The sequence below is a fragment of the Leucoraja erinacea genome, chromosome 23 (genome assembly GCF_028641065.1).
Source record: "Leucoraja erinacea ecotype New England chromosome 23, Leri_hhj_1, whole genome shotgun sequence".
NCBI classification, from domain to species: domain Eukaryota; kingdom Metazoa; phylum Chordata; class Chondrichthyes; order Rajiformes; family Rajidae; genus Leucoraja; species Leucoraja erinaceus.
The window spans coordinates 16,462,267-16,489,711 of NC_073399.1; the positions used below are offsets into that span (position 1 = coordinate 16,462,267).

Genomic DNA, 27,445 nt, shown 5'->3' on the forward strand with positions numbered 1-27,445 from the left:
CTAAATAATGTCAATCAAACAACATCCCAATGGATAGAAAATTATAGTTGAAGACCCGAGGGGGAGACTGACACAGCAGTGGTCAGCAAACAATGAAAGGAGTATATTTTACACAGGCATGCAGATTGCAAGTAGGGTTAAAATGAAAAAGAGGGATATGAAAATTAGAGTAAAATTAATACTCAGGGTATTACCATTAATATTGACACAGCTGCAGATTGCATGCTCCATGATGAGAAGGGATACTTATTCTGTCACCAGGGGTTTAATAAAGCACCATTAGCCAGAAGCACATTAAAAATGAGAACATATTCTTGCTCAAGTGCAGACAATTTCTATTTAATAACCTGTTAGTTCAAGTATTGGTAACAAACCCTATTGCTCAATTGTGTCAAAAAACAGCAGTGACTAGCTAACACTTAGTAGCATTGATCCCCTCTAGCCACCTTCATTGCAGGTTTAATTATATCTTTCAATGGCTTGGGAAAGTCAGGAAATCCAAAGTTAAGGCAGAACCCCCTTGTGGACACCGACAACTGCCCTCCCATTCCCCAAAGGGAAGCTCTTACACATGCTGAAAATTAAATCAATGGTTGGAGCTGACTTAGTGGTCAGTTCCCATCTTTCCACAATATAACAGGTTCCTCCACCTTCCCCTATGCTAGCTTCACCTTTCAGTTTAAAATTCAATTTTTATACATAGATGGAATAAAAACTAGCAATAGGCTTGTAAAGATTTAAAACAAATCCAACTTTGCCAGTTACATATCATTTAATCAGACCAGAAAGGTGCACTTAATTACCCAGACATTTTTACCCAAGGCTTGCTGAGGGAACTTCAGGTTTGTTATAATCATCTGTGGAGCAACTTTCCAGATGAATATCATACTTCATCGCTTCAGAATTTACACAGGCAATAAGTGGTTAGATATCAGGTGAACAAAGGGTTGGATGTTGTGTTACTCTCGTGCTAAATTAATTGGCTGATGCTCCCTGTTCAAGACTCACATTGAAATCGATGGCCTGAGCAAGATACCAGAGGAAACCAGCAACCAGGCAAACTTATCAGGGCGGAGGTTCAGTGCTCTACTCATATGCAATGCCCAGGCTTATGCCTCCAAGATCGACCCTTTTGTTTAGCAGGTTTCCTAACCTGCAGAAGATACCATGGCTGCTCTAATCAAAGCCACAATTGGAATCCCATTTGATTGTGTTCATCAACATCTCCTTCTCCCCTCTGCAATGTTTATATGATGACTACACTAAACCACGTGCATGCATGTGTGTGCGCGTGTGCTTTTCATTTATTATATTGTTGTGCTGCTGCAAAAATGTCATTGCACTTTTTGGGATATGACAATAAAAAACTTTTAACTCCTACTAGTCATCTAACTAAAGTATCAACTATTGAACTCTCCACAGATTCTGCTTGATCTATTGACCATCTCCAAACATCCGCAGATTTTCATAAGATCGCGACATAGTAGCAGAACTAGGCCATGTAGTCCATCACATATACTGTCATTCGATCATGGTTGATCTATTTTTCCCTGTCAATCCTATTCTTCTGCCTTCTCCCCGTAACCTTTGACGCCTTTACTAATCAAGAACCTATCAATCTCCACTTTAAAAGTACCAAATGACTTTGCCTCAACAGCAGTCTACAGCAATGAATTCCAGACTCATCGTCCTTTGGCTAAAGATATTCCTCCTCATCTCCATTCTAAAGGTACATCCCTTTATTCCGAGACTGTGCCCTCTGTTCCTAGTCTCTCCAACTACTGCTCTCCACATACATTCTGTCTATGCCTTTCATTAATGTCAGGTCTATTGGTGGATTTTATACTTTTATAAATCTAAAAATAAGCCAATTTCACTTTTCTGCTACAGTAACCCACTGGTAGCTCACTACCACATTGTAATATTTCCAACATTTCCAACTTCTTAACGTTGCCGGCCTAATATCCAGTAACAGCTGAATGACAATTTCTTCCATATAAATATTATAACATCCATAGACACTGTTTTAGATCTTGCAAAGGACTAGTCCCTCTTGTAGGCAACTGTTGGAACCAGACATCTGAGAAACATAGAAAATAGGTGCAAGAGCAGGCCATTTAGCCCTTCAAGCCATTCATTCATTCATGGCTGATCATCCAAAATCAGTACCCCGTTCCTGCATTCTCCCCATATCTCTTGATTCCGTTAGCCCCAAGAGCTATATCTAAATTTCTCTTGAAAATATCCAGTGCATTCTGTGGGAGAGAATTTCAGATTCCCTTTATTCTTACACAGTGAACTCTGGTTCTGGACTCCCTCAAAATCAGGAATTTTTTTCCTGCATCTAGCCTGTCCAATCCCTTGAATTATATACGTTTCTATAAGATCCTCTCTCATCTTTCTAAATTCCAGGGAATATAAGCCCAGTCAATCCATTCTTTTATCATATGTCAGTTTCGCCATCCCGGGAATTAACCTGGTGAACCGACGCTGCACTCGCTCAATAGCCCTTCCTCAAATTAGGAGACCAAAACAGTACACAATACTCCAGGTCTCACCAGGGCCCTGTACAGCTGTAGTAGGACCTCATTGCTCCTATACTCAAATCCTCTCACTATGAAGGCCAACATGCCATTTGCTTTCTTCACTGCCTGCTGTACCTGCATGCTTACTTGCAGTGACTGATGTACATGGTCACCCATGTCTCGTTGCACCTACCCATTTCCTAATCTGACACCATTTAGATAATAATCTGCTTTATTGTTCTTGCCACCAAAGTGGATAACCTCGCATTCATCCACATTATATTGCATCTGCCCCCTCACCCAACCTCTACTGCATCTGCCTACTCACCCTGCAGCCTCAGCATCCTCCTGCCACCCAGCTTGGAGATGTTACATTTAATTCCTTTGTCTAAATCATTAATATATATTGTAAATAACTGAGGTCCCTGCACTGAGCCTTGTGGCACCCCACTAATCACTGCCTGCCATTTTGAAAATAACCCGTTAATTCCTACTCTTTGCTTCCTTGTCTGCCAACTAGCTCTGTCCCTGTCTATACCCTATCCCCAATACCATGTGCTCTAATTTTGCACACTAATCTCTTGTTTGGGACCTTGTCAAAGGTTTTTTTGAAAGTCCAGATACACTACATCCACTGGCTCTCCCATATCCATTCTACTTGTTCTTCATTCTTGGTGTCAAATTGACCTTAACATGAATTCTCAATCACATGTCCGCATTATCACCAAATTGTCCATTTCCACTTTCCGCACATTGTCCAACTCAGACCCAACTCTGTCAGAGCTCATCTGCTGCCTCAATTTAATTTCAATTAATTCCTGGATGGCCCCCAACATTAATTCCTTATAATTTTCATCTCAGTTTTTTTCATGTTATCTCAATCCAAGTCATCTGTACTCAATCCAAGTCATCTGTACTCGGCACTTACTGATCTACATGGCTTCTTGTTTAAACAAAAGTATAACTTTAAAATGTTCAAGTCATTCCAGATTTGGTTATTTGTTCTGGAAACATGCTGTTGGATGCAAGGGATCAAATGAAAACTGTATTTTCTTGTTACTTCAAGCCTGTGAAGAATAACAGCCCACATTGTCCCATCCTTTTTGGTTGTTCAAAATAACAACTTCATTGCCGTTTGAAATGACATTTTATTTACCTAAATTTTTCTCCTTTGAGAAATCAGAAATCTTGAGTACAAAAACAATTTCACAGTAGCACTTTGATACACAATTGAATTTTATAAAAATTAAGTTAATGCTGAACCTACTACTGAGAGTTAGGCTACAGGTCAAGTCTACAGCTATCCAAGACCTCAATAAAAAGAAAACATTAGTCTTCCCACTCATTTTTGTTCTCTCCCCTTGGTCAGCACAATCTAGCAATGTCTCACCCATTTGACCATTAGCTAGAGAGTAAGCTTCTCAAAAATTGAATTCCAAGTAGTTATTAGAAAGGTGCAGGGAACAGTGTCCTTTTGTCCCAAGTGGGCTAGAAACAAATAGGAGCAATTTATACCTCACGTCTACAGATAAGTAATCATATCTGATCTGGGATAATTGCTTTCAATAGTGGCCAAGGATCTCGGATGGATGGGGACAACAGCACAGATTCACCAGATTGGTGCTTGGGCTTGGAGTTAAATTACGAGAAAGTTGCATCATGTGGGGTTGCATTTCCCAACGTAAAGATGATGGAAGAGCAATCTAATTTGAGGTAGTTTGAAAAAGTAATTGAAACATCAATAGGTTTAATAAGGCAGTTATGCTTGATGGGAGGAATTAAATACAAGAATGGACCACCTTATTCGAGTTAGGCCACTCAAGAATGAAATCAGGGAGCACACTTTCTACACTGCAGTCAAAATGCTTAATTCTCTTCACTGTTCTACTGCATACAGTAAAAATGGTGCACATAGAGCCCACTGACACATTTATTACTAAAATTGACATTTTAGGCAATGGAGTCAAGTGATAGTATTCAGCTATCAATAAATCATAATCTAAAATAATGATGCACAGGCTACAAGAACTGAAAGCCCTCTTCCTGTCCATATGGACTATTTAATTGACTTTTCATGGTGAAAGTCCATAAATGTGTGGGACAGTGTTAGGCTAGAAGTATATGGAAAATAATTACTGCAATCGACTTTTTGTTAAAACCTAGACAATTAACATAAAGGGACATTTGAAATGATCCAGAATAATTAAATATCTGCCCAAAGAATGAAAGGCTGACTTCTCACACCACAATTAAACTTATTTGCCAAATGATTCAGCCAAATAACCATCTTAAAATTACGTAATTATTTGATGCACTGGATGTGATCATCAAGCCATTTTGATTTTTTAAATATATCTTCAGGATAGGTTTCAACAGAACCTATAATGGCGGTGAATTAAAACAATATTAAACATCTGCAAATTGAATAACAGTAAATGGGAAACATTTGTGTATGCACTGCTGAATTTACCACAATGTGATTGTTGAATTATATACTTCTGCCCAAACTGATGTACCTCATTTTCCGAAATCATTCAGGAAATGGCCTCCCATTCTGCAGACAATTAATTGTAAAAGGCAATAATCCAAACTGATGCAACTAGGGATTATGCTCTGCTTCACTGCTGGCAGAGTGTTAACATTCAGCTACTTTGACTTTCCACAGCTCAGTTCACACCAGCCCTTTTGCAGCAGGTAAGCATTTTTTTTTCTGGGATATATAACTTACGTTTCCAAATGAACATAAATCAAACAAAAATCAGGAGCTGTTTCAACAAGCTACAATACTTCTCCATGTTCATCATCCCTTCTATATTTACAATATTTCCCTCATTAACTACACCCTCAGAATATGTCACTAAACCACAGTCATCTTCAGGACCAATCTCCCCAAGCTTCAATTCCTCTGGCATTAACATATTTATGTCTTCATATTATTCATTCTTCGACCTTCATCTTATAAAGTACTGAAACAGACAGACAAATAAGGACATTCCATTGCAGAAATTCAATTTGGACTTAATTTACATAAATTATGTATGTAGGGCATAATATTTAGAGGACTTGAAAACTTTGAGTTCGCTATTTAAAAAAAAGACAAGTTTTACTATCAAAGGAACTAGTATCTATTTAATGCACCAACACTGTTTGATGAAATGGAAGAAACTAATTTGGGCATCATTGTAAATGGTGCTTATAGCCATCGAAACAAATCAAGAGGTGACATAGACCAGGATGAAACAAAATTGATTTATAGTGGAAGACTAACGTTTGTCTTCTGGAGTTCATTTTCTTAATAACTCTAATAATGGCGGATGTTGAAAAAGCCCACACTAGTTGGACTCTCCTTCACTGTCACTGTGACCAGGTTGGCAGTCACATCAGTGACAAACACATGCTCGATCAGGCTGCGAGTTGGTTTCCAGTCTTGGTTTGTCTGCACTGAAATGGATGGGTTTGGAGCCATGCTGGAAAATGAAGAGTCGTGGTCCGAGTCGGAACTTAGTGTCTCCTCACCTGTGCTCAGTTCTGTTGGCACGTTGCCACTCTGTTTGGATGTTTCAGATGAAACATCCTTTTGGTCGCTGTCTCTGACTCGGTTATCCGAATGATGGACTGTCGTGCCCTTCATCTCCTTATCTTCTTTCACCTGATTCTCCTTCTCAACCCCATTTCCACTACTCTCACACGATGCCTGGCTAGTGGCAGTCTGTGAACTTAAGAGTTTGTTGGATACAACATGAGAGTTCAAGTCAGCCGAGTTCCTGGAAATTACAAATGACAGATTATTTATGTTATTCTTCGAGGTCAAACCTGACGCATTCACTGCTGGACTAGGCACATTCTTGGGATTCAATCCCATTTTATTGGTACTCTGCAAGTTTAAGGCATGAAGGTTTAATCCTGAATTGTTAGCGTTCTGAGAGTTTGAAGCTGGCAAATTCCGACTGAGGGCATTTGGGCTTTGACTGTTCAGACTCTGAGAATTTGTTCCTGGATTAGCTGAACTACAAACACTAGAATTGGTCTTCATTGTTCCAGGAATATTCAAACTCTTTGAGTCGGATTCTGATTTGCACAATTCATTTGAAGTTTTAGCATTTCCGGGATTTTTAACTAATCCAACCTTATTTTTCTCATTTGCTCCTTGTGGATTTAAAACTGGCGTATTTACAGACTGCTGTTCACAGGCAGATTTAGTTAGTGTCATTGAACTGGCAGAAAGTATGCTGGAAGAATGCTGCCCTAATCCTGCACGGTTTGCAGTTTGCGAGGCTGCCCTTTGATTAGCGGCTTTTGATGAATTGAAGATGCTTGAATTTAACATTCCACCCGCTGTAGTAAGAGATTCCATGTTACTCTTCTCCGATCTGGAATTATTTTCACTTATAGGTCTGTCTGGTTTACTTAGTTTTTCTTTTGATGATTCATCTGTTCCAGAGTCGCCACTTGTATCATTCCCAGGTGTTTTTAAAGCTTTTCCTGGTTTAATTTTTACATTCTTTCGAAGGTCACTGCGAATTACTTTGCTGGTGCGTTTTTTTTTGCCGGAGTCTTTCAGGTCAGCTTTGCTGTGGACGACGTCCGTCTGTGCCCGTTTTGGAGGAATACAGTCTAAATCTTCCCGACGATCGTTGCTCTGGGCTGTAGACTGGGTTTGATCATCGCTCTCCTCTTCTTCATCATCATCATCTGTATCTTCCTCGTCATCCTCAGAGGAACTGCTCGATTTTGATGAAAAAGGAGTTTCTTGTTCCTGTGCAAAGCAAAGAAGGAAAAAAAGTTACTGGGCAAGATTTCCTACATAACAAAATAAAACACAAAAATTACAAATCCTGCAAATCTGAAACAAAAACAGCAACTGAAAAATCAAATAGCAACTGTGGAAAGAATAGGAATATGGAGTTCCCCATGAAAACATTCTGATAAATGATCTGAACATGAAGAATCAGTGTCTGTTCTTTCCACAATTAGTGTCCAACCTGCTGAATATTTCTATCATCGTCAGTTTTACATTTCAGAAACCTGAAGTAAAATTAGTGAATTCACTGCATAAATAAAAAAATGTGGCAAAGACAATTTATTACAAAGTTTATTTCCCCAGTATTACTCCAATACTCTCGAGAGCCTAGCAAATCTATCCCGTTTACGAGTCTGCATAAGTATGGAAAATTACATACGAATCATGGATGTCATGAACGTAGTTCGGAGACTAAGTGTTTTAAGCACATATGCGTTCAATGAAAACCGCACAACAACTAACTAGTTGCAGGTTATAGTAATAAATATAAGAATAAACTTTTCAGACATGCGATTAGGGTGATATAACCTCACCCACTGACAGAATACAAGTGGCAATCCCTTACCTTATGAGACCATAAATAATTTTTCCAAAATTTCACAAGAACAAGCAGAATTCCCTGCTGTGGCATACACCATGAAGATTAGCTGCTGTGTTACTACTACCAGCATGGAGTGAAACCTTTGCCATTCCAGGTGGTACTTTCATGTCTTGCAATAGCAATCTATACAATCTTAAGAGTTGGCTGCACAACATATCATCCATGAAATACATTAAATTGGTGAATTAGTTTTGTTTAATCTGGCTCGGCGAGCACTGAATAACTACGCTCGTCCCCTTCCTATCGCACCCACCTGCAAAGGCAACTTGGTGTCTGAAATTCTAAATTGGTCCAATCCCTAAGACCCTTCCTGCTCTAAACAGCAAACTGTATCCCTTGTAAATCTTTCACAACTGGTAAAGGCATGAGCCAGGGCACACTGCCTACTAAAAGACGATAAATATTTCAGGTCATGTCTAACATTCATAATTATCAAAATAATTCAAGAGCAATTACTAAATATACAAATTAAAATTGAAAAACTCATTAATTTTTTTTAATTCTGTTAGCTTTAACTTAATTACTGAACACATTGATATTATTTTCTTTCACCAAATTAATTGTATACTAGTTGAACCACACCTCCCTTGGAGCAGTTCCTCTCCTTTAAAATGAATGGAGCTGCTTAGTCTGTGTCAGATCTAACCAGTTTTAGGTTAACCGCTGAGAAACCGAGGAGTCCAATAAAAAAAATGTGAAGTTGGAATAACAGTAGCGAGTTCCTCTCAGGAAGTTTAAGACATCTGCATTCACTTGTGAATCCAATTGTCAGTCTAGCCCTTGCCACACAAAATAAGTTGTCTACCACTCTGTTATAGATAGACAATAAAGAAAGCCCTGGGGTGGGAGGTGAACACAAATTACTGGGCAATTTAAAATTGTGCGGTCACCACATTAAAGGTTGAAAAATAAAATGTCATCATAAAAGTTAATGGAAGGGAAAGAGGGAGAGACAAAAAAGTAGACTGATTTATATTAATTTACCCCCACTTCTCCAATCCCAGCAGCCAAGTAAACCTCCTGACAACACTGGGCCTTATCTGGGAGTTGTAGCCAGAAACCTACGTGGGTTGTGCAGTATAAAGCTGTACGTTAACAAGATCTTTAGATGTTAAACTTTAGAGATACAGCACGGAAACAGGCCCTTCAGTCCACCGAGTTCACGCCGGCCAGCAATCGTCCCATACATTAGCACTATCCTACACAACGGACAATTTACAGAAACCAATTAACCTACAAACATGTACGTCTTTGGAGTGTGGGAGGAAACCGGAGCCTTGGAGAAAAGCCACATGGTCACAGGAAGAACGTACAAACTCTGTACAGACAGCTCCCGTAGTCAGGATCAAACCCGGATCTCTGGCGCTACAATGTAGCAACTCTACCACTTCGCCACTGTGCCACACTACCATACTCTGCTTGTCTACCCACAGAGAGCCTGGGAAGGCAGCTCACCCTCGACACTGCCAGCTGACCAACAGCTAAAATTTGCGATCATTCATAAAGGATTGTGCTATTCAGCTGTAACAAAAATTATTTGATTTCCAACATCTTGTCCACGTTATCTGGGAAAAAGACAAAATGTCGTCACCCGAAGCTACTGACTAGGAAGGAGCACCCCCACTAGAATCTAGTTGCAGAGATGTATTGGCAGGTGTGAAGGAATAGATTTTCTGTCTAGTCACTCCACAGGGAAATAATGCACAAAACTGGATTGGCAAATAAAGCTTTAAATTCATTATTAAACGAATATTAAAACTTCTTTCCCCATATTAACCTGTCAAAAGTCCTTATGGTTTACAAATTCAGCAACTAGGAAATAAGAAATCACCTGTAGAATGTTAATAAAAATGTGAAGCCATAAAAGGAACTAAGTAAAAACAAAGAACTGCAGATGCTCAAAATAGCTGGAGAATAACTGGAGAAAAAAGGATAGGTGATGATGGCAGGAAAGGGGGGGGCGGGTGGAAGAGCTGGAGGCGAGAAACGAGAAAAGATCAGGACAGATCAGGGTTGGCAACAGATGACCTCAGGCAGATTGGTCCCCTGGTAGGACAGTTGTTGGTGAAGGTAGATGGGGATCTCGAGTGATACATTGTTACATACTGTGGAACTGGTTAAATAAGTAGGGTGGAGGAAGGGGGGGGGTAGAGGTCGCTTAAAGTCAACAAAGTACTTGCTTTTTTGTTTACATAGAAGAATTCATTCTTTAGACAGAACAAGGGTGTATTTTAACACATAGGTGCATTCACGGATGATTATTTAAGCAGCGACTTAAAATGATTGCTTGGATTGTGCGCTAGATGTTACCGACTCGTGGGAAGTACCAGCTGTGTTAAATCAAGGTCAGTAATAATACAGAGAGAGTTCCTGATGGAATGGCCAGGTTTTAAATTCCTGCTGTCACATTCCTGAAACCAAATAACTTTGACATTTCCTTTGTAGTCTCCTTTTTGTATAAACTTACAAAAAAAGAATTTTTGGAGGTGATCAACATTACTTTGGTATTTGCAGATCATCCACAAAGTAGTCTGTTAAATTTCACACCAGGAAAAGATAGTTCAGTTAAGACTGAGAAAGGCAATCACGATCCATCTGTCATAATTACCAAAGCTGTAATAATTAACATTAATCACTTTACCTGTTCCCACATTTCATGTGTAATTTTTTTAAACTCAAATTTCTTTGCGTATCCTTGTTGGAGATAAGGATAATTCCATTCTCCATTTTAATAAATTTAACCCCAAAGTAGAATCTGAAGAAAGTTTTTCCTTTGGAAAGCTTATTTAAAAAATAGAGGCATTTGTGCAAAAGACATTTGATAACATGTTCATCTCCGAAGCAGATTTGGAGGATGGCACTTTAACATAATGGTCAGGAACCATATGAGGCAACTCAAACTTTGTTCCTTCTCTTTGAATTATGTCTGCCAGTGGAACCTCCAACACAATTGCTGCACTAACATCCCATTTCCACGTCAAATTTGCATCAACAGGTGCCAATGACAGCTTGCAGGGTGCAATTACAAATCAGCTATTTCAATGTTACAGCCTGAACATACAAATTGATGCAACTTGAGAAGGCGAAGCAACGTGCTACCATAAAAAGCAGAAGCAGCAAGGCAGCACCCAACTTCTGTGACCAAGAATAATTTTATTGCCAAAATATATTTATTGAAATCTATCTATTCAGATCTGGAGAAGGGTCACGATCACCTATCCATGTTCTCCAGAGATGCTGCCTGACCTGCTGAGTTACTCCAGCACTTTGTGTGCTTTTGTGTATTAACCAGTATCTCCAGTTATTTGATCCCATCTTTCATTTACAGCTTCCCCCAAAAATATTATCCTGGTTTTACCAGTACAAATTGCATTTCCTGCCCTGGACTATTATTGAGTGAATTGCCCTTGTTTGTACTAAAGACTACATTCCGAGAGTCATACAGAACACATTTCATTGCTGATAATGAAAACTATATTTAAAAAAATGTTTGGAACAGCGCATAAGATGGTGACATTCACTCTACTTAAGTGCTGTTTGTTGATTATCCCAAAAAATTGTGGGAGAGGGTGGCTAACAGAGTCTTTAGCAATATATGAACATAAATTCACTTGAAATATTGTAGATTTAAAAATAGATTAACAGAGTTTATCTTCACAACTTTCACTAATTCTCAGACAATAACACGAAATTAATTTCTAGCAAATTTTTTTGATGGAATGGAAAAACAAGGTTAAATTGTTTCCCCACTGTTTCAATTAATAATGTGAAAAGTGAATTGACATTATTCTGGATCTGTGACTCTGCCGTGCTTCGTCCAGGTATACAAAATGTAAAAAAATAACGTCAAAATATTACATTCATTTGTTCAAATTGCACTTGGCTTTTTAAACTTCCTAGAGTTTTTTCTCCAGGGTCAACTGGCTACAGAAATGGGACGATGCCCTCTATAGGTTGGCTTGATTTATTTCAAACAATGAAGGAATAATTTACATCCTCAACCCTTGGCAGAAGAATTATTAATGTATTGAGCAGTCTAAACGAGGAAGTGGAAGCCAGAATAGGTGAATCAGGGTCAAAACTTGGAAATAGCAAGATGGAAGGAAAGTACAGGTTTAGAGAAAGGGAAAGAGAGAAATAAAAAATAATCTAACGTCTCAAAAAAAAATAAAAAATTTTTAATTAAAAGCTGCAAAAGTAAAAGAAATTTTCAACAAAAGTTGATTTTCAACACTATTCAGCTAATGGCTGCAGGTAAGTGGGTGTGCAGTAATCACATTGTTATAAAGGTCACCCGGAATTGAAACTGACAACCCTAATTATTTCTGCAATTTAATGCAACATATTTGAAGTCTGGTGCCACAGAGTACAATAGCTTTTCATAATGCCTCAGGGCACAGTACCATACCTCAGACAGGAACTTCTGGATTTTTGTGTTTAATTAACAGGGAAGTTATTATATCTACATACATAAAAGCAAGTACAGTTAAATCACCAGTCTGGACAATCAATTGATCTGGGTACAATTATTCTGGAACTAAATGTATTACCAAGAAAGTAATACTTTTCATTCCCATACATTTTTGTTTAGTTTAGAGAGTGGAAACGGGCCCTTCGGCTCACCGATTCTGTGCCGACTAACACTATCCTACACACTGAGGACAATTTCCAATTTTTTAACAAAGCCAATTAACTTACAAACCTGTACATCTTTGGAGTGTGGAAGGTAGCTGGAGCTTCCAGGGAAAACTCATGTGATTGTGGGGTGAACGTACAAACTCTGTACAGACAGCACCTGTAGTCAGGATCGAACCCAGGACTCTGGCGCAGTAATGCAGCCACTCTACCACTGCGCCACATCCATGCTGTGCATCCAGCTCATTTGTATATAATGTAATTAATCATTAAAGATCTCATTAGACCAGATCTGGTTGGGAAATGTCAGCAGTTCAGATCTGCATTTTTTTTTAAATTTCAAAATATACTTTATTCGAGAAATAAATATATCCAATACATAATCCTTACAAGACTCCATCCAACATTCTTGGAGGCTATACATACATTCAATACTGTTTACACAAATTTATCCCCCACCCTTGCCACTCATGTTGCATGCTGATCCGCCTCAGCATTGCTCAATGCCGGCACCCAATCTGGCTTCATAGTTCTACGTTTAACCTTTAAGATAGTGCGGAAAGTGAAACAAAAATCATCTAATTCAATGCAGTTTATGACAGACCACAAATGGCGGCCACACAAACTATTACATTTATGTCATCTCTTAATGACACAGCATGTCCTTTACTCTTTTCATGCACTGTTGCACAATTTCCTCCCTTTGATTCCATCACCCTTTCAGGCAGCGTATTCAACATCATTACCAATTACTTCATAAAGTAAAGTTTGGTATTTTTAAACCGTCAGTGCAGTACATCGTCAAACACCAAGAATAACGTATGCTTTTGTTTCAGAGGTTATCAAATTAGTCCTGCTATCTTCAAAGATTTTTTTAAACATCTCTCTGCTGCAGAACCTTTTGGCTTTCTTTGTCACTCCTCACTTTTCTCTCGAACTATACAACCTTTTTGTGTTAAATTCCATTTGCTGTGCATCTAGCTCTTATCCCTTTCAATGCTAAAGTAATGAAAATAATCTGCATGCCTGCTGCACTGAAAGGGATTGTGATGGTGCACCTCAACCGTACTTTATGAAGTTGTAAAGAAATATCTGATCAAAATGATTTTATTTATCTAATAAGGAAACAATTTGAAGGTATTAGAGGAAGATACAGTTGTGATGGAGCCCTTGTTCAGCCATTCAATAAGATCATGGCTGATCCCTTCTTGAAGTCCACTTTCCTATCTGTTCCCCATATTCATATATGACCCTAATATCTGGAAATTAATCAACCTCAGCCTTGATTTAATGCAATTTACAAGAATTCTGTGGTAGAGGATTTCAAGCCCACTGGGTAAGGAATTTCCCCTGATCTCACTCCTAATTGCTTGTTCTCTAATCCTAAAACTGCATCTCTCTTTTCTGGATTCTCCAGGCTGATGAAATAACACCTCAACATCTCCTGATTAATCCCCCTTAAAAATGTCAACATGTCAACAAGACAAACATTCATTCTCCTAAACTCCAATGAATGTGGCGAAGCTTACTCAATTTCTCCTCTTAGAACAACGTCCATCATCTCAAGAATCAATTCCACGAGGGGATGTGCATTTTACATAGGTGAGCATTGTTATTCCTATGAAATACTTATTGTCACTAACCAGGTGCGGCTTATTGCTGAATTAAATTGTAATCAACATCAACAAGTTCTCGTTATCGTCTGAAAGTAAGAACCATAGAAAGATTGTCATGAAAGATCCATTATAATGCTCTTTACAAACCAGCACAGTAACCAAAATTGGTAATGGTTGCCATTAAATATTTGTCATTCACTTGCCGAATAGATAGCACTGTAGTCCTTCAAATTAAATTCAGATTGAACAGATTATCTGTTGAATCTATTGAAACAGATTGTCTATTGTCTATTATTATCCAACTTTATATACAGATTTTCTGGAATGCTAAATGATTTCTTAGTAAGAATTCCAAATTGCCCCAATATATCCAGTCGATTTAGTGCCGACCAATCATGGAAAACAGAGGGGACACATCATCACAGCTGCCAAGTTTTGTCAGAGCATTTCAGTATTCTAGTACCTGAAAATCAGATTTTTGTAGAGGAAATCAGTATTTTTACGCAGTGCTATTTTGCTGGAAATGTTTTATTTTTTATGTGCGGTCATACCCATGTAAGAGTACAAGAATGCATAACCTTGCCACAAATTTACATGTTTACTACGCACATTACATGTCAGTGCATTCATTGTCATCTCTTTGTATACTGCTGTTTGAACGGCTGCTTCCTGCTTTTAGCACCAGATGATGATGTAGAAGCCATTTTGGAAGCCTCCCTTCTCCCTCCCTCCCCCTCCTTCCCTCCCTTTTTTCTCCCTCCCTCTCTTATTCCCTCCCTGTCCTTCTACCTCCCCATCCTCTCCCTCCACCCTTCCCTCCCTCCACCCTTCCCTCTCTCCACCCTTCCCTCTCTCCCCCTTGAGTGCACCCACCGTTTTGCCAAATCAAATCAAAGCCAATCCCAATGTAACTGCAATCCCACTGGTAACCTTTCACCAATAGGCTTATCCAGAATTTTACCACTGCCTGAAAAATAATCAAAGGCTCAGCTTACACTGAGAAAGAGAATTCCAAAGCCTCATTGTTATACGAGTATTTTCCTGAACAGTCTGTATAAAGCCCATAGCGCTATGTTTAAAGCCCATAGCCCTCAAGCCAGTAGCGCTATATTTAGATCCAACAGCGCTCCTGCCGACAGTTCTTCGTTTAAATTCCCATACGTTAAACTGACAGCGCTCTATTTAAACCTGGAGTGGGACAGGCAGCGACTCTGGAGAGAAGGAATGGGTGACGTTTCTGGTTGAGACCCTTCTTCAGACTGAACTGAACTCCGTATTTAAAATCTGTATTTAACAACACAAAAACGTACATCAACATTCTTATCGCATTTCTGTACAAAATACGGAAAATCCGTACCACTCGGCAGCTCTGCAATGTTCTTCTTCCAGGGATATTCATACATAAACATAGCTCTAGAAGCCAACAAAAATCTGCACTGGTTTATTAAGGCCATCAAGCCCAAGACAAAGTCCCTCACTCTCCTTTAGTAGGCCAACATAGAGTCCATGGATCAGGAGCATGGGGCCTCAGCATGATCAGAATTTTTTTCAGATAATCAGATAAGTGTGGTTGCAACCATTCCTTATAGTGACAATGTCCTCAACTATTTTACTAAAATTAAAGTTGAACTAAAACCAAACCTACCACATGTTTTCTGGGCCTGCCTCTGGGCCTCTTGCCTCGTTTACGATTTTGCAGTTCTTTCTCTTGTTGACTGTAAAGGACAAAAATAAAAAGATTTCCATTGTTATTCCCAGTGGAACCCAGATATTCATGTTGTTATTCATCACCCCGATGGGCTGCTCATGCATAAAATAATGTGCAAGCAAATTCCAAATCTAAGTCGAAGCATAGATCAAGCGAGCTAAATTCGAATAGAAGCTTGAGCGACCAAATAAGCTTCTCTGTAGGCCCTCCTCAGGGTACGACAAGGTTCCATTGCGCAAAATCGACCGTAACCCGAAAAGTTTGCAAGTTGGAAAACGCGGCCACCAGCAATATATTTATATAAAAACATAGGCCAACCAAGAGCAATGTGTGGTTAAACCAGAGCGTTTCAGGCAACCATTCAGATATTACCATGAACATGGCAGAAGATGCCTGTAGGCTCGTAACAGCTAGCAAATCCATCCCACCAGTCTCCCAAATGTTCAATCGCATGTATGGGCTGTGTACAAGTCAGGCATTCATAACCTGGGGAAGGCCTGTACTTTAGTGTATGTGGGGATTAGCAGAAGGTACTGTTCATCTTCATGGCTCCAGTGCGTAGAAGAGGAAATAGGACAAAGGAGAAAGTGACAACAAAAGATAACAACGGTAACATTTGAACATCTTTACCTCCTTTGAAAAGCCAGCAGGAGTCGTGGATCAAGAATATTTTCTTCTGGCTCCCAGCTATTATGTCTGTCAGAAAAGCAAAACAGGGCACTGCATTAATAAATTAAAGCAGAGAAAGGCACAGTGCTGGAGTGACTCAGTGGGTCAGGCAGCATATCTGGAGAACTTGGATAGGTGACGTTTCGGGTCGGGTCGGGTCCCTTGACAGAACTTGAAGGGTCCCGACTCAAAACGGCATGTATTCGTTTTCTCCAGAGATGCTACCTAACCTAATCTTGCTCACACTGTTGTTTTTGTAAACCCCAGCATTTGCAGTTCCTTATATCCACAGGTGGCACAGTAGTAGGGCTGCTACCTCACAGCACCAGAGATCCAGGTTCAATCCTGAACTCGGGAGCTGCCTGTGTAGAGTTTGCGCATTCTCTCTGTGACCGCATTGGTTTTCTCCAGGTGTTCTGCTTTCCTTCCACATTCCAAAGTCATGCAGGTTTGTAGGTTAATTGGCTTCTGTAAATTGCCCCGAGTGTGTAGTTTGCGAATATGGGATAACATAGAACTAGCGTATGGGTGATCAATGGTTAGAGTGGACTTGGTGGGCTGAAGCTATATATCACTGTGACAGCCAAACCCCCTCCCCCCACCACCACACATGCAGGCGCGTCACGTCCTTGGGTAGCATGGTAAGATGCCAAGCAATATAGTGGAGAGAGGTTACCTGTCTGTCAACTCCAATTTGCACCCCCTATCCAAAAAAAAAACTCCCCACCCCCCCACTGAGTGGATCTAACAGAACCCAAAGCTTTTATATCTCCAACATTCAGAAACATACAAAATGATAAGGTAATGTTTTCAAACTTTATTAAAAACAAAACATTGAAAATTATGTTAAAAACATTAAAAATTGAAGTTACCACCCCCTTTGCCCCCTGATCTGCAAGCCTAGAATCCCCATTGAAATCTCCAGGGCATCACATTCTATGCAGATCTGAACCCAGCAAAAGCACATAGTAACAAGTGCAGTGCATTATGTCATTGAGCAAGTTTTTTCACAATGTTCAGCAGTGTATATGTGTCCGGCAATGTGTTCGAATGGTTGAAAGGTGGCAGTTCGAAAAGGAATTGCAAGCTGCAACTAACGAGATTTGCCATTGACAAATCTATTAAAAGCAACTTTGACAGAGGAGATCAAATTGGACTCAAACTGTAAAGCATTCCAGAAATGTGTTATTATTTTAATTAGATGTTAGATTTCTGTTGTTATACTGATTATTATTAAATAAAATGTTCAACCAATTTTCTAACTGCACTGGCTCTATTTACTGTCCAGACGAGATTGGGGAATTACATTAGGGAAAGCTACAACCTCTACACGGCCCTCTTATATTCGTGTTCAACAATCTAACATCCTACTGCGTAGTCAAAACTTAATCCAGTACACATGCTAATGGGCATGAAAAGCATTACTGAAAAATTTGTAAAAGCTTACTTTTCACGCTTAGTAGAACATTTAGTCCCAATGCCTGTTCTGCCATCCAATATTATTGTGGTTGGTCTTTTTCAGTCTTTTTTCTCCACTAATCCATTTCTCTTTATTCCTTTAATATACGAGACCATGATCCACTGGATATTTAAGGGAAACATCGGACAAGGTGGGGGATATTCCCAGCTTTATTTATACAGCTCAATGTCCATGTCACTGATTGAAATGTAATGCAATCCAAGTTAAGCACTGTCCCCAATACATCAAAACCTCACAAAGGAGAATTTATAACATTGAGCTGAACAAGCAAATAATAAAAACCAGAGCCATTCTCAAAGAGCTGGAGCTCAGAAGAATTTTGCTGTGACTGCCGAAAAGTTTAGGGAGAACTTCCAGAGACTAGATATGAAGATTCCATGAATGTTAAAGAAAATGAGGGAATGCAGAACTTGCAGATTGTAGAACGTAGCAAGGAAATAGCAAGAAGGATTTAAGGAAAATGATGTTCGACTAGGAGTCAATGTTATTTAGCAAGGACATGCAATAGGCAAGTGCGATAGCATCAATGTCACATGTGTACCAGAGTTTTGGTATCAAACTTAAGGAAAGGTGGACTTTGGAAGAGGTAGGATGGGGACCCACAGTCCCGTTTATATCAATGGGTCGATGGTGGAAAGGGTCAAGAGCTTCAACAAATTCCTGGGCGTGCACATCTCTGAAGATCTTTCCTGGTCCGAGAACACTGATGCAATCATAAAGAAAGCTCATCAGCGCTTCTACTTCCTGAGAAGATTACGGAGAGTCGGTATGACTCTCCCGTCGGGGCGGCCCAGCCCAAGGGTGGAATGGCGCTCCCGTCGGAGCGGCCCAGCTCGAGGGAGGTACGGCGCTCCCGTCGGAGCGGCCCAGCTCGAGGGAGGTACGGCGCTCCCATGAGGGCGATCCGGCTAGGGGCTGGAACAGTGCTCCGGTGGCTGGGACGGCGTTCTAGCGGCGATGACCTGAGTCCGGGGTTCAGCCGCGAGCCAGCGGCTGTGTCCGCTGGACTGGAGGGCAGCAGCTTCGACCACCCTGGGACGCGGTGTTTGAGCCGGTCCGTTTGCGGGGTTCGGTGAGCCGCGGGACTGTCTGTGCCATTGCCCGGTGGGGTATCGCCTCAGCGCAGAGGGAGAAGAGGGAAGAGACTGCAGCCCTAAGATTTTTGCCTCCACCACAGTGACGAGGTGCTTGGAGGACTCACTATGGTGGATGTTAATTTCTGTTTATTGTTGTTTATTATTGTATTATTGTATGTATGACTGCAGGCACGAAATTTCGTTCAGCCGTAAGGTCTGAATGACAATAAAGGTAATTCTATTCTATCAAGGAGGACTCTCTCTAACTTCTACAGGTGCACAGTAAAGAGCATGTTGACTGGTTGCATCGTGGCTTGGTTCGGCAACCTGTGCGCCCAGTAGAGGAAAAGACTACAAAAAGTAGTAAACACTGCCCAGTCCATCATCGGCTCTGACAATCGAGGGGATCTATCGCAGTCGCTGCCTCAAAAAGGCTGGCAGCATCATCAAGGACCAACACCATCCAGGCCACACACTCATCTCCCTGCTACCTTCAGGTAGAAGGTACAGCAGCCTGAAGACTGCAACATCCAGGTTCAGAAACAACTTCTTCCCCACAGGCTATTAAACTCGGCTCGGACAAAACTCTGAACATTAATAGCCCATTATCTGTTTATTTGCACTTTAACTGTTTTATTTATTCATGTGTGTATATATTTATACAATGGTATATAGACACACTGATCTGTTATGTATTCATGCCTTCTATATTCTGTTGTGCTGAAGCAAAACAAGAATTTCATTGTCTTATCTGGGACACATGACAATAAACTCTCTTGAATCTTGAATCTTGAGGTAGCTCAAGAAAGTACTGAAACAGTCAAACTTGGAGAAGAAACCAACGAGGGTTTCAACATTCGACGAATGCAGGTAAAAGGTAAAACATGTAGTCTTTGCAAATTGACATGGAGTTGAATTAATTAATCTGGAGTTGCAAAATTAAAGAAAATTTAACAAAGGAATTTTGATCCTAGTCAAAAATATTTGAATAGCCACAAATCTACAAATAATGTATATTTTAAAGTCAATTAAATGATATATTCCAGTCTGTAGAACAATTATTTCCCGTAACTGATAACTTATATTTTATTTCAAACACTGGTCCGTTAAAAAAAAGATTTTAGGAAAGAAGCACGTCATAGAAAACACAAAATATAAAACTAGAATATTGCCAATATTACGGAAAGGTAGAAGAGTGGTAATGCAAAAATGAGAATACCACAACAATGACCGAAGCATCCTTATTTCATCTTCTATCTATACTATTACTAAAATTCTCATCTTGACCACTTCCAGTTTGAGATTTGTGCAAAAACGGTAACCTATATTGCTAGGATCATTTTGCCACCTTACTCACTGTTCTCTGCTCCAAGCGCAACAGGTTTTGTTCTGATCGGTGAAATATTAGAAAAGTTATGAAGGTTTTAAAAAATCGAGAGATCAGCAGATTAGTCTTCTCACCTGTCCGTCACCATGAAGGCAACACCCCTTCCGGCACCCGTGGAGAATAAAGCTCCGTGAGCAGCGTGCTAAGTTGAACCAGAAACCTCCGAGTGAAGTCGGAGTGGGACCGAGAGCTGCTGCGTGAGGCCGAAAGTTGCTGCATGAGACCAAAAGCTGAAGGTGCGGGATGAGCAGAGTTCGAGGTGTCTGATGCGACCACCCCCCCTTCCCCCCCACACCCCCCTTCCCTTTCACACCCCCCCTTCCCCCCCCCTCCCCCAACCCCAGCTTCCCGAACCCCCCCTCCCCCTTGCCTCCTTCCTCACATCCCTTATTGTAATAAAAACAAAATTAAAAATATATATATATATATATTTATATATATGCATTGGAAAAACGCCTTTACCCAGAAAGCAGTTTTGTTAAGCCTGATGCAAGTCTTACAATTAAACTGCAGGCACTAGGACCCTGTGTCATGAAATTGCATCCATTAAATCATCCAACTGAAGCCTCGGGCTTTTCCTGCAGAGCTGTACCAGCAACTATTTGAGATGCGGTAAGCCAGACCTGATGAGGTGACTGTTTAGTGTGTGCGGGAAATACTCATTTTCTTTCCTGTTTTGCTGGAATGGAATGAAGGGTGAAGGAGAAGGCTTCAGGAGAATGCAACAAAATAACCTTCAGCACTGCACCAGTCTGGGTAAGGAAAAAAACAAACAAACTGCAGATTCAAGTTGAAATGAAGGTTGACTATTGGGAAACTGTAGAGTTCAGAAGCAGAAATAGGAATGTTAGACAAGAGGATGAGAAAACAAGGAAGCTAGAAAATAAATAAAGGGGAAGTAGAGAAAAGAAATACCAAAATGAAAATAAAAGGATCAAATCAAAACAATGAAAAAATAACTTTGGTGATAATAGATGCATTCAGATATTTTGATTTCCATAATTGTTTTTTTTTTTTGTTTTTTTTTTAATGCATGGTGTATCATTTATTTTTACAGATCTCTGCACTCCAAATTTTTCAAATCAATTTTCCTCCACTGGCTCAGGCAACATCAGAACTTGTGTGGAGAATTCTCAGCATAAAATTCATTTGTTGTGGAGTGGGTTGGGATATCAAACTGTGCCACGCTCAATTTGCATGTACTCAGGATGTCCTAAAGCACTTCATAGCTAATGAATTACTTCTGTTGTGTGGTTCACAGCTGATAAGTACAACTCTGGTTTGTATCCATACATGCTCATAGGTGAAAAAAGAGAAATTAAAATTCATTCATTTTCACAGGTATTGTTTGTGGCATAAATGTGACAGAACTGGCTAAATACTGGCTAGTGTAGCGAGAGAATTCTACCACTCTTTTATCAACCGGTATCATGAGAAAACTTTCTGTTCATTGCTACAGATACAAAGTTGGTTTAATGCATTATCTAAATAAACTAACATCTATCAGACACAAAGTGCTGGAATAACTTAGTAGGTCAGGCAAGTTCCCTGGAGAACATGGATATGTGACGTTTTGGACCCTTATCCAGTCTGGGAGATCTCTGGGATTTAAGTACCATAGTTAAATTTTAAGAAATGGTACGTGCAAACTTGTTTCTTTGTTATGTTTATCACTCATGTAGGCTGCGGCAGCTTTGAGCGATGTGCTTGAAGTTACTTCAAGTACTGTGCTATGTGGGATCCTCGGCATCAATACCAGTCACACCATATTTTCTTCACCATTGCCAAGAATATACGTTGCACAAGTTTGCGAAGACTTTTTACAAACCTAAGAAAGCAGTATTTCCGATAGCTAGTGTAGGAAAGAAATGCAGATGTGTGTTTAAATCAAAGGTAGACACAAAATGCTGGAGTAACACAACGGGACAGGCAGCATCTCTGGAGAGAAGGAATGGATGACGTTTCGGGTAGAGACCCTTCTTCAGACTGAAGGGTCTTGACCCGAAATGTCACCCATTCCTATCTCCAGAGATGCTGCCTGTCCCGCTGAGGTACTCCAACATTTTGTGTCTACTTTCCAATAACTAGCTTTGACTGAAGTATATCAAGTATTATTTATTTTTGAAGGGAATGGAAAAGATGCGCCAAAGTTTAACTGTGGAGACGCAATCATGGAAAAGATAAACGTTAAAGGATACAATAAACTCCAGGGCTGGATTTCAACTGCAGTTCACATTCTGCGCTGCAAACATCATGATTTGAGACTATGAATCATTGTGACAGCCTGCTTATTGTGGGAGGGAAGCTTAAATTCCCAGTCGTCATAGTACGCAATGGAAAGAAGTCCAGAATATAAAACGTTCCTTACAGAATCAAGTCAAAGTCATTGAGCTGAATCATGGTTTGAGTTTTTTTAGACTTTAGAGATGCAGCGTGGAAACAGGCTCTTCGGCCCACCGCGTCCGTGCCAACCATCGATCACCACATATACTAACATTATCCTACACACTAGAACAATTAATAATTTCACCTGCCAATTAACCTATAAACCTGTACGTCTTTGGAGTATGGGAGGAAAATGGAGCACCCGGAGAAAAGCCACATGGTCATAGGGAGAACATACAAACCCCGTGCAAACAGCACCCGCAGTCATGATCGAACCAGAGTCTCTGGCACTGCCAGTCATTCAAACCAAATTAATTCCTGGTATTTTGTGCACAGATTGCAAGTAAGAATCTCTCTGACACATTCAGAGGGCCAAATTGATACCGATTCAGATTTATTGTCACATGCACCAATTAAGGTACAGCGATATTTGAGTTACCATGCAGCCACAATTAAAAGAACACCACACAATTAAAAGAACGATAGAACTTAACATAAACTTCCATAACAGTGATCACTGTGATGGAAGGCAATAAAGTTCAGTCAGTCTTCCCCACTCAGATCATGTTGCTAAACATTAGGATGAGATCACCCAGCAGATAAACCCACATCCAGGCCAGGTAAGCTGGAACTGCAGGCAGCAATCCATGCAGAAGGCCCAGCCAGCATAACTTAGCCCATTATCAGAAAATCCCACAGCATACAGATGGTCCCCGATTTACAATGTTTCGACTTACGATATTTCCACTTTACAATCCGCAAACGCTCGGCAATGACAGCGAGCTGCATTTCACTTCCGGTCACGAGATCGCACTGTATTAAATGCGTTTTCGACTTGTGATATTTTCGATTTACGATGGGTTTATCGGAACGTAACCCCATTGTAGGTTGAGGAGCAGCTGTACATAAATGCTACTTCTTCACAGCAGTCACATTAATTGCAATTATAAATCCATGCAAGAAACATTTTCATATTGCACAGGAAGCTCAAAGCAATTGATGGTCGACAGCCTGGTACACCTCGACTTCCAATGACAAAACTGAGAAACACCTGGCTTTGCAATGCCTATCTCACCCCATAAGCCTGTGATAAAGCACTGTTCTGGATAAAAGGTATCAACTCAATGGGTGTACAGTTTCTATCCAATCATTTAATACCTTTAGCTTTTTTAGATGCAACGTTATTTTTCCTATTAACACTTTAATACTTCCCCGGGACATTATATTATTTAAAAAATAATAATTTTAAAGTGGTAAAGTGCTGGAGTAACGCAGCATGCCTGGAGAACATGGATATGGGTGTTAGGAGTTATGGGGAGAATGGGGTTGAGAGGGAAAGATAGATAAGATAGATCAGCCATGATTGAATGACACTGTAGACTTGATGGGCTGAATGGCCTAATTGTGTTCCTATAACGTATGAACTTATTATGATAGGTTTCGGGTTGGCACCCTTTTTTTTTTAATATACGGAATCGGTCTGAAGAACGGTTACAACCCAAAATGTCACCATGTTCTCCAAGGATGCTGTTTGACCCGGTGAGTCAGTCCACTTTGCGTCTTTTTATTGTAAACCAGCATCTGTCTACATTTTAAAATGGTGTTTGATTGGAACACATGCCAATAATAAACCTAAACATGTACTGCAACACTCTGATGCTGATTTTCTTGTGAGAAAAATACCAATTTTGATTTACTAGGAACGAGTTTGGGAGATAATTTTGATATTCAGGCCCAACGTCTTTTGCTCTCTTCAATCAAAACACAGTAGAATTGAACACAATGTAGACACAAGGAACTGGTTTACAGAGAAAGACACAGGGAGGGTCATCAGCGGGAAGAGGGATCCGCAGGTCAGGCAGCATCTCTGGAGAACATGGAGAGGTGACATTTCAGGTTGGGACTCTTCTTCGCACTAGTGAACCCACATATAACCAGAATGCGTGAAGCTCGTGCAACAATTTCACTAGCAAAGCGCTACAAATTTCCAAATTGTGGTCGGACTGTTGAAGTAAAAACTAAATATAAAACCATAGAATGTAGGCTTCACCCTCAATCTGTTAATGTCTGATCTTGTATCACATTATTATATTGAGAACAATAGCACTGGGGCAAGTTTAAGGAGTTAATTTCTGAGCGTTCCCCTCATACATATTCAAAATCCCATGGTGTACAGTGGTTCTTTGGTGTAGTCTGTGAATAATAAATTTAGAAAAATGGTAGAATATTAGGGTGACTTGTTTATCCAAGGTCCTTTCTACATAATCAGAAAATTGTTCCTGTAAAGTTTAAGAAATAATATTGTTGCATTTTTGTTCAATACTGAACACATTAAACTTCTCATCAGGTCACTGTTCAACAAGCTTCTACCTCAAGATTACTAAAGAGTAACCGAATGCAATTTTTGAAAGAGTAGGGCTGAAATAAAAAAACGCATTATCAAAGTACAGATTTGCCCCTTAAACCGAAAGATTATAGCTGTTATTTAGTGATCTCGGCCTTATACAGAAGAAACTGCCCAACATTAATATTGATGGTTTAGATTAGTTGTTCATTTGACCAGGATAGGCATCCAGAAGACCACAAATGATTAGGTAGAGAGAGAGGAACTTTTAAGAAATTGGAGATGAGAGATAATGTTACTTTCAAGTTGTTAAGTGGCTGGTCGGAAATAGTTTAACAAGTGGAATGTTTCAGCCAGAATTCCACTTGTGTTGAATCTTAGAACTGCAACATAAATACGCTGGTTTGTATTAGTTCCCAAACTAAGTCACTATTGTTCTGCTTTAGTTGTATGGTATACAGCTCTGTTAAAGCGCAGTCTGGGCTTCTGCATTTGTTCTATCAAAAATGGAGGTCATTTTTGTCTCCTTTGATTTGATTTTACTTCTGATCACAACTTCACTTCCATATCAAACCTAAAAGGTTTTTAACAAACCAAGTCTATTATAGTTTTCAACAGCTCCAGTCAAATACATTGCATTCTTTCTTCAACAAGAAATCCATAACTTCACAAAAGCCGAGTAAAAGACAATATCATAACCTGTTTACATGGTCCAATAGAACTTATTTTTGGCGGAGTCAAATGAAAGGGAAGTAAAATATGGAACAAACAGTTTGTTATTGTAAAGCCTCCAGATAACATCAAAACAAGAGGTTGGTATCAAACTGCATCTGTTTGTTTTGTTTTCTTTTAAAGACAAGGCAATGCAGTTACAACACCCATTGAGAGCAATACCAGAGTGCAATTTAGAAAACCAAATCATAAATAATCAGAACTAAACATTAAGCAACCCAAAGGCAATATAATACAAAAAAACCCCAGCATAAACAATTTGAAATTTTACACCAAACAAAAATGCTACCCTATTCAATTCACAACAGAATTTTTGTTTTGAACATCCACAAAACGGAGATTTCATATTTCTAGCAAATTATTTTTGTAATTTTACAAGCATCAAATTATTTCCATCCTCTTTGGAAAAGTGCATAAATATCGTACGAATCAAATAAAGCAAACATTGTTGGAGTAATAAGGTAAAATAAAAAGAACCTGTACAACTATATTACCCAATTAACAGAAGTGGAACCAAGTCATAATTGGAGCACAAAACTGTAAAGTTACAAAATGAAGTGCCAGATGTCCAAGATACAAACTGCACGGAAAACTATTAGAGGAAGAAAACTAATTGAAAATATCCCAGATGTATTAAAACAAACGGTAATCTAAATGAACAAATACAGATCAAAGGCTGGAAAAGCAACCGATGCAAAGAAAAACAAAGTGCAAGCAAACCAGAAAACTAGTCGCTTTTTAGAAAAAAATCGACAGAAATGATGAGGAGAAATAAAATGTTGGGGGAAAGGGGAGAAAAAGAGGAAACAAAGGAGGAAGCCCTGAGCCCAGCCCGATGCTGGAGTTGGGAGCACGCTGCCCCTGTTGTATTGTTAAACCTGATGCCACTCACTTGGAAGACCATCCTCTCCACTTCACCAAGTACTCCAGCTTCCCCTGCGAAATAAACAACAACAAATCATTATTTCCTTTTCAACGCGAGTGAAACCCCCCCGTAGAAAACAGTGAGGGTGTTTTCCTCAACTAATTTTAAACCCTCCCAAACTCCAACCTTTCTTAGTCTTTTCCTCAAGATGCATTCCGCTGCGAAAACTTGCTCTCCCACAGCACTCAGCTCCTCCATCCTTCCTCCCCGCCAATTCGCGCCGCCTCTCTCCGCTCGCGCTCGCAACTGCCGCTCCGGCCCCCGGACGGTGACGTCACCCACAGCACCCACTGACCAATCGGGGTTCGCCTGGCCCGACCGTTGCTAGGCAGAGGTCAGCGGTCGCCAAGTGAATGGGAGAACGTGCAGAGAGAGAGAGAGAAAAAACCGGAGGCATCGGATTTAACCCCTTCGGCGCTGCAAGCTCTGCAATCAATCCAACAACAAAAAATCCCCAGCAAGACAAAGGATTAAACACTCCAAAACACCACAAATTTCCAAAAAGGATTTCCCCATTGCCTTACAGTGTGGGAGGGCCAATGCACAAATGTGGTGCTAATG

At 40.0% G+C, this 27,445-nt stretch overlaps 1 protein-coding gene across 1 annotated transcript; it reads right to left on the bottom strand.

Moving 5' to 3' along the window:
• Positions 1-3,653: 3,653 nt before the first annotated feature.
• On the bottom strand, positions 3,654-27,161 carry cbx2 (chromobox homolog 2 (Drosophila Pc class)). Its single transcript, XM_055653962.1, has 5 exons — positions 27,011-27,161; positions 26,852-26,895; positions 16,517-16,582; positions 15,824-15,893; positions 3,654-7,281 (listed from the first exon to the last, which is right to left on the bottom strand). Exons 1-5 carry the CDS (start codon positions 27,080-27,082, stop codon positions 5,827-5,829), a joined length of 1,707 nt encoding a protein of 568 aa, XP_055509937.1. The 5' UTR covers positions 27,083-27,161; the 3' UTR covers positions 3,654-5,826.
• Positions 27,162-27,445: the final 284 nt, after the last annotated feature.